Here is a 9,161-nt window from a genome sequence, read left to right on the forward strand (position 1 = left end):
AACACGAAATTACATAAAATTTGTAAATCCTCAATAAAATCTTTGAAACTTGGAGTTAGAACCATAATTTTGTTAGAAATAAAACCACATAAATTGGTGGAAAGATATTTAGTTTGGTACTATATACACAAAAATTATTGAGAAAAGTGACCATATATGGTGGTTTCCATAAGAGCAAATTGCATGTTTTGTGAAGGTAATTTCCAGTGTCGTTTCCGTTGATTTATGAACCAGTTGTTAATCTGCTTTGGATCTAAACCTGTTAATTCTGCTAGACTTTTTTTCTCTCCATCCTGCATTCACCACACAATTAAAAAAAAAACTCAATCAATTCTAAAATTTAGAAATTCATCTGAATTACTAAAATAACTTTTATCTACCGTAGGATACGGCCAATTATAGTGCGTAGTCCACCAGTTGAGCAAAATTTGTGTTGCTTCTTTTGGTAGCTTCCCCTTGTTATAATTCTTGTTGCAAAAATCATGCTTTAAACTTGTTATATATCCACTGTACTTTTCCATTAATTTATCCTTTAAAAACTTTACTTCACTCCCTGATTCATCACTACTCTTCTGCTGCTGCCCATTATTGCCCCTACCACCCAGTCTATCACCTTCCTCCGCCTCCGCCTCCGCCTTCGCCTCCGCGTCTTCTTCTTTCAAAGTATTCAACAGAAAAAAAATTAAATTAAAATTAGCTACGAATTATACTTCATTACTAGTATATATGGTTTTGTTCGTAGGAATAACAGTTTGAGAATCAAATATCATAAAATATATGTTTCGTCGTATTAATTACGTATGGAAGGAATGCAACTTATACTATTTTACATATAAATTTAAAATATTGTATCCAATTCAACGTTTAAATAATCAAATCACTTTCATAAAATGAATGTCAAAAAAGTAAAAATAAACCGATAAAATATTGAAGTAAAGGACAAGACCAGGTTACGTGATAAAGGCGTAGGTTCGTTATGTCGTTTCAGAGTCAGAGAATCAAATAGGTATGGTACACTCTCTCTATATATCTTTTGGTGTTTCTTTTATTGCTCGAACCGTTTATATCGGCTTTGTTTGAATTTAAATTTTATGATTATAAAATGATAATATTTAATATAGTATTTTTTTGTTCTTGTTATAAATAGTAAATTTACATTACAACAAAAATGATTATTAGCAGCAATTTAGTCGCTAAAATATGTATTTTTAGTGATAAATTGTCATTTTCTTTGTATATGTCCCTAAATTTGATTTTAATGACACTTAACTAATGTCGATAAAGACTTTAGCACTTTTTATTAATGTCAATATTTAATACCGCTAAAAATTATTTTCATTGTAGTGTTAAAGTCATTTCACGCAACTCAAAAATTGAAAGATAAAACAAAAAACTAAATCAATAAAATAAATACATATATAGTACTCATATAGACAAATGCAAGAAAAATATAGAAATATAATAGTATGTATTTTGGTATAGTAAGTTGGAGTTTTGAGAATCAAATTGTAAATTTTAATGCTGAATCCAAATATGAAATGATCGGTAGATTTTTATATAATAAAATTTATATATTTGAAGACCTACTAAAAAGAGTCATAAGTTACAATAATAATATTTTTCAAAATATTTAAAAAGATAGTAACAAAAAAAAAATTCATTTGACTCATTAAAATGGGTAAAGTTTCACATATAATCTGTTAATATAATAAGCTTTTAATGTCATAAATCTGTCACTACAAATTATCTCCAACATTAATGCATGGAATGACAGCTTTTCTAGACTGAACTATAAGTAGTTAAAATAACCAAAAGACCACATACTTAATTTCTTTTGATTAATTAAGCAACAAAAGCAAATTTAAACTAAAATATCTAAACATTGAGGTACGTAACTTCTTTGTGTACTAACTGAATATATAATGTATACGGCCATGACTTTTATACTATTTAATTACTCCATAAATCAGTTTAAAGTTGAGATTTAGAGACAATGATGAATCGAAGATTCAAACTATTGGATGTTTGACAAGATCATGGAGATATGTATTGGAAACTTAACTTTTTATTGTACTTCATTCTGTCACCGTATCACATGCTTACTATATTTAATTAATAACCTAATATTCCTTCTAAACTAATTAATTACTCTATAAGATTTCTCTCCATTTTTTTAGTCAAGGGACTTGAAAAATTACTTTCGATTGTTGGTTTAATTTCAAATGTGATATTCTTGTATTCATTTGAATCCATCCCCTAACTAATTATAATTCCTAATTTTTATTTGGAGTATCATATTGAAGAGTGGGATAAAATCATATGAGAGATAATAATATTTGTGTCTAATTTTATAAGTGAAGTTTGCAGAAAGTGGAGCGTATGATACCTCATTTGAAGGACAATGTCTACTTATACACACTCAAAAGTTAGAGAGTATACATATCAGCTAAGATCAAGTTAAAAGAAATATTTATGCATTACGACGGCTATATTTTATAAGTACCTGTGTCATGTCAGCTAGCCTTGTGAGATAGTAATTGTGTTTTTTTTCTTACCCAATCTATGCATATAGTTCAAGGAATTAACTATCAAGTATTCATAAAACTAAAAAGAACCTAACAAAGCTACCTTATTATATGCATGCAACTCATCATAGATCATGTGGATTAATATTGTAGACATTAGTATTTTATCTCATTCAAGGTCATTAACTTATTATAATTTCTTGTACCATATTCAAAATGTTTGTTATTTCTATAGTAAATCTAGGATTCACCTTCTGCATTTCACTTTTTCACCATTACTACTACTACTATTAGAAACAACAATAAAGCCAGAGGAAAAAAAAGTACAACAATAAAGCCAGAGAACAATAAAAGTACAGTTACATAGAAGCATTTTGAGCAATAAAGCAAATTAAAGTCAAATACTTGGATTACTTCCATCTATTTATTATTTTATGTGTCTTAGTTAATTTGATTTGACCTGAAGTGCAAGAAGATCAAAAGAACTTCTGAATCTTGTACTACTTAACTTAAACTAAGGTGCATAATAATACCAAACACACTCTTTGAATCTTAGTCTTCTATTCGAGTCTTGGACCATTCTCATATCTTAAGCAAGCTTTTGAGATTGAGTCAGCACCAAAGTCTATTTTCTTAACATGACATCTAAATTAGACACATATTTCTTGGTTTTCCCCGGTGCTGAGCTCCATGGTGTATATTATCCGTGATCTAATTGTGGATGTTAGATATATTCAAAAATTATACGAAAATATCATTGGTTGAAATTCTTCCCATGTTAATATAATGAAATATATATTATTTTTGTCAATATCCTTTATTTTTTGTACTTCTTTTGCTTTTGTTTTTTTTTACTGTTTTGCACTATTATTTGAGTCGAGCGTGTTTCAGAAATAACCTCTTAGAGGTAAAGTCTGGGTACACTGAGAGTACCCTACTTTGTGTGATTATACTAGATGTGAAATAATACATTTTAGAACAATGTTAGTCAAAGTTCACATAGTTTAAATCACGAAAAAATAAAAAATATCATATAAATTGAAACGATTGGAGTACTAGTCTGTAGTTATGTATGGAGGAGATACCTGAGATATTTGTTGTAGTGGAGAGATTGGTAAGTTGAGTTTGAATATCGTTAAGAAAAGTAGTTGCTTCATTGAAAGACCTTCCCAGATCCAACTTCAACTTAGCCAAAACATCACAGTAAGTTACCTGCGTAGTACATCAACATTAATCACTCGAAAAGATATAAACAAACACATCTACAAATTACTTTTGCTTTTGTGGTAGATCTCTGTATTTTCAATACATACTTGATTTGTTATTATGTTTTACTTGAACCATAGGTCTATCGTAATAACATTTAATTTTCTCAAAGAAGAGGTAAAACAGTGCACTATCCTCTCCAGACTCCAGTTATGAAATTACACATATGTATATATCCCCAAAACCCCTAAAACATACAAAAAATGATAATTAAAGGGATGAATTTAAATTATTTTTTACCATGAAATCATCTAGCTCAGAATCGTCACTGATTGGTTGATTTAAGGCAGTGCTGCTGATTGATCTCCTATGAAGATCATTTTCTTGGACAATATTGTCCAACATATCCACAATCTCAGGTGCTGCACCCACCTACAAAGAATATATAATTAAGTAAATAAAATCTTACTATAAACTTATAATTATCAGTAAAAAATTTCAAATAAGATTAATTAGTACTCCATTTCTTATTAACCCTAGAAAGTTGCGCACTTCAAAACCCTAAATCAAAGGTAAATTTCTTGAAGATTTTTCATTCAACAGTGCTTTGACTCACTCGACTAACTCGAACCCCTCAATCTATCGATTTTTCTAAATGAAAAAAATAAATTAAATGAAGTTACCTTGCGGCAATCGAGATAAGTCAGAAGAAGTTTAGTATACAAAGGATGAGAAGAGATCTTTGCTTGAATATTTTCTTCTTCTACTATTGATGAATTAGTAGCTGAAATTACTTCCAACGACCTAGTGTTTCCGGCCGATCCAAATAATTCCTCATCGGAAAACGCCTCCGGCGGACATTCAAAATATTCCGGCGCCTCCAAATCATGATTATCGGAGTAACCACCAAATTCGTACATAATTTCCTCCATTATTCTTAATAATTTAATTGTTTACTATATTTTCTTCAAATTCAAGTTATAATTGTAAATTAATAATAAGAGAGGCGAAGAGAAGGGAGAATCTTTTTGTGTGTGTATAAACAAATGTTTTGTAATAAGCCGCAGCACCTGGTGATCAGAAAAAGGAGCTAGTACTTCTGTCATCTTTATATTATTTTTCTAATACCAATTGAATTATATGGAAAACTTAATCTGTCATTCAAATTTTATTGATAAATACTATCTCCCTCTCATGACATTATTTGGTTAGACTTAAATTTAAGAGAACATTATTTTTTTAAAATAAAATAAATAATGGTGCAAAACAAATCTTAATTTGTTTCTAATTGAAAAAAAAAACATTTTTTGCAAAAAAAAATAAAAAGGAAAATGAATTAATCTTTATAGATAAACTCAACAAATATGTATTCGTGTTGACCTCAATAAACCAAAAAAAAAAACATCATGTGCTTTCTAAATGAAGTTAGTATTAAAGAAAATAATATAGTTTATGTAGTTAACTTCATTATTTAATCGGAAAAGGCCTAAAATACCTTTGAAGTATTGAAAATGGTATACAATTACCCTCCATCCACCTATTGGCCCCTAAATACCCTTCACATTCACCTTTGGGTCCAAATTTACCCCTTCATTAACAGACCAAAATTAAAAATAATTAAATAATAATTTTTAATGACGTGACACTCAACGATTAGTTGTAATTTAATTATTTAAAATAATTTTAAACCCACTCATTACCCACCCATTTTAACTAAATCCACCCATTACTTTCCCATTCATTTTTCCCATATTATCCTTCTCTTGCCTCAGCGCATTCGCGTAATTTCCCCAGCTCTTGAACTCCTCCGGCAGAAAATCGTCTTTTGTGCACACACAATTTCTTCGCCTGATTCCGGTACTTCACTTTCTATCCCCATGTTCTTTCACTTTCTGCATAAGTTTGAATATTACAAAAACTAATTAGCAGTACTACATAAAAACTGAGTACATTACAAGCCGTAACAATCCACAATTTTGAATTTATGAGTCCTAGATTCTAACAAAAAAAAAGTTCAATTAATTTTTTCGATAAATTATTTATACGTAGATTTTTAACGGGATTCTGCCAAACACATGGATAGTGTTTGGTAGTCTAGATCCCTAACAAAGACTACTCTGTATTCAGAGACGAAAAATCCGAGACATGTGATTAAAGAAACAGAATAAGATGTTTTCCCGAGAAAATCTGTGTAAATTGAGGAAGACTTCACTAAGAAATAATTTTAACTTACTTCATAACTAATAAAACAAGGGAAAAAACCCATTTTAACTTTCCCTTATAAAATGAATGGGAAAGTTAGGAGAGAGAAGGGTAATAAGGGAAAAATGAATGGGAAAGTAATGTGTGGGTTTAGTTAAAATGGGTGGGTTTAGTTAAAATGGATGGGTAATGGGTGGGTTTAAAATTATTTTAAATAATTAAATTACAACCAATCGTTGAGTGCCACGTCATTAAAAATTATTATTTAATTATTTTTAATTTTGGTATGTTAATGAAGGGGTAAATTTGGACCCAAAGGTGGATGTGAAGGGTATTTAGGGGCCAATAGGTGGATGGAGGGTAATTGTGTACCATTTTCAATACTTCAAGGGTATTTTAGGCCCTTTTCCGTTATTTAATAGATGTTAAACATAACTACCTAATAGATATTTGAGAATATGGGCAAAATTCTTTTAGAATTTAACCAAATGTATATAAACACTTAATTATATATTCAGACGCTCAATTAATTATAGAAAAAACTACATAAATTGAATCCAATAGAAAAAGTATTTATCCAAATTGGACCCAACTCAATATATTTACATTTATTGAATCCACGACCCAAATACATCTTTGCGCTACTGCCCATTGTTCTAATAATTGAACCACTATTTCTTCATTCTTGATTCTCAACAAGAGAGTTTATATATAGTCTAATGGTATCGAGCAATAATTGACAGTCTTTTCACTGAAGCACTGCCTAGTGCCATTAAAATGTGTGTGTATACATATATCCTAATGTTATAAATGAGTAATTGAATAGTGTTTTCAAGGAGTAGACATTTCTTCCTCTTTGATATCATTAAAATATTTATAAACTTTTTATTATATCAAGCAATAAACACACATTATTAATTAAAAATATGGACGTATGAAAGAATGAATAGCCGCTTGTAAATAAGGTACAAATATTTATTTTCCCTTAATTGTAACAAGTGAGAGTTTTAGGGATCGCCAGGTACAAACATTGATAGTGCAGAGATTAGAAATGCATAGATTAATAATGCAGAGATTAGTAATGCAGGATTAATATTTTCCCTTAATTTTGTGTTTAATTTATAATTATACAAAAAAATTCTTTTCTATTATACCCTTGTGTTATTATGAGTGTTTATTTCATATAATTGGGTCAAGGTAGATAACCACCACACCGGATAATTTTTTTAATGAATTATTTATTTCATTTAATTAGTTAAATCATATATATATATTTGTTATTAGTTTTAAGGTATGATGTACCAGTAAAAAGATCAGTATAGCACAATGTATTTCTAATTTTTTGTGGGTTAAGTATATATCTTAAACTTAACATAGATTTAAGACTACTTAAATTGTTAATATCTAAAGTTTATTTTTATTTTTATTTTTAAAACAACACTTCATGTGTGTAATTGACAAATTATCTTGAATATAAAAAAATAAAGAAAAAATATTAGTAAAATCATTAAATTACACCAAACGAATTTGAAGAATTAAAAAAAAATTATAACCACTCTAATATAAATAAAAAGGAAATTAAATTACAAAAGAATTTTTAAAATAAAATAAAATAAAGGGTTAGTTTAGTCATTTTGGAATCTTATCCAAGATTTAACAAACCTTTGATTAGTTATCCTTTCATTTCCAAGGGATAAGATAATATCGCATATGATGGATAAGCAATTTATGGATTAAATTAAATGAAGTAATCAAATAATGTATTAATTCGATAAAATTTTAATCCATTAATTATTCTACCTAATACTGCGTACCAATTGAAAGTGTATACAAGTTTAAAGGGTTGTCAATGTACTCCCACTGTCCCTAATAATTGTCCTTTTTTATTTGTTCCTTATCACTTGTTCCTTTTGTTTCTAATCACTTGTGCTAAAAATTTTAAACATATTATTCTCTTAATTAAATAATTTTGAAAATATATAATTTCTTGAAATTTTAAAAGTTTTAACTTATTGACTTCATAATTAATAGGTTAAAATGATAAATTCATTGTGTTAATTATTATTTTTTAATAGATATATCAATTTAAAATTAGACAAGTAATTAGGAATAGAGTATTAAATAGGAACCATCCTTAAAAATATTAATAGCTCCTTTTGTATAATTATTTATTTTTTGTGAGAATGATTTGTACTTTTGTATACAGACGATTGATAAGAATATTTATCACATGTTGAAGCAAGCTGCTGCAGTCTAAAAGAGAGTATGATATTTACGTAAGATGATTTTTATTCAAATGAGGAAAGTTATCATCTTTCCTTCATTTATTTAATTTTGATAGCGAGGTTAGAACTCAAAACCTATAATATTAGTGTGAAAATATTTTATCGCTCCTTTTTTATTATTGATTGTCAATCAATTTTTTATGGGGTTCACAAGTTAAAATACGTATATATTTATTTATTTTAATACTAATACAAAATTTACAAGAAAAAACTAATAAATTTGTTTGAATCTACGAATCTCCACCTAACTCCGTCGAATAAACGATGAAAAGTAAGCAAGCAATAAGATAAAGAGAATAAGAGTTATAGATATATCTCCGGTCGAACTACTAATTTAATGAATTACTACTTGGTTAAAAAAAAAAAAGCATGTTGATTGTTACAATTTGAAAGCTTTTAGAGATAAAAATTAGAAGGGGTACGTGTAAGTGAAGCATGTATATATATAAAATATACATAACAATATAATTTGATATTTTATGTTATAATATATGCATGAATAAAATACCAAAAAAGATAAAAATTACTCATCTTTTATGTAAAAACCTATTATTGCCTTTTAATTTGAGATATAAATAATTAATTATTTTACATAATATTTTAAATATTAGTTAATTTTAATGAATGTATCAAACCCCTAACAAAATTTTTGATCAACATATATAACTGATTTATGCATTGGTTCCGTTTGTCAATAAAAATAAATAATAACAGATTGCAAGCAATATCAAATATTGAACATATATATAACGCATTTGAACATATGACTACGACTATGGCAATACGTCTAGATTCGAGGAAATTCTTCGGGTGATGAGAGAATTTGATTTTTTCGACGAAAAATTATATTGTTTTAAATAAAATTAATATATATATATATATATATATATTGATTTTTTTCATATATTTACTTCTTTCATATTTCAAGTCCTACATTTCTTGG

The 9,161-nt window shown here is 27.8% G+C and overlaps 1 protein-coding gene across 2 annotated transcripts; it reads right to left on the bottom strand.

The window, feature by feature from the left end:
- Positions 1-9: 9 nt before the first annotated feature.
- On the bottom strand, positions 10-4,810 carry LOC101255384 (homeobox protein knotted-1-like 2). 2 transcript variants are annotated; one of them, XM_069295258.1, is made up of 5 exons: positions 4,415-4,810; positions 4,032-4,163; positions 3,611-3,737; positions 381-652; positions 10-293 (listed from the first exon to the last, which is right to left on the bottom strand). In XM_069295258.1, exons 1-5 carry the CDS (start codon positions 4,661-4,663, stop codon positions 135-137), a joined length of 939 nt encoding a protein of 312 aa, XP_069151359.1. In that variant the 5' UTR covers positions 4,664-4,810; the 3' UTR covers positions 10-134. The 2 variants fall into 2 exon arrangements, with proteins under 2 accessions (XP_069151359.1, XP_069151357.1); XM_069295256.1 differs by having other exon boundaries at positions 381-655.
- Positions 4,811-9,161: the final 4,351 nt, after the last annotated feature.

The sequence above is a fragment of the Solanum lycopersicum genome, chromosome 3, assembly GCF_036512215.1.
Source record: "Solanum lycopersicum chromosome 3, SLM_r2.1".
Lineage (NCBI taxonomy): Eukaryota > Viridiplantae > Streptophyta > Magnoliopsida > Solanales > Solanaceae > Solanum > Solanum lycopersicum.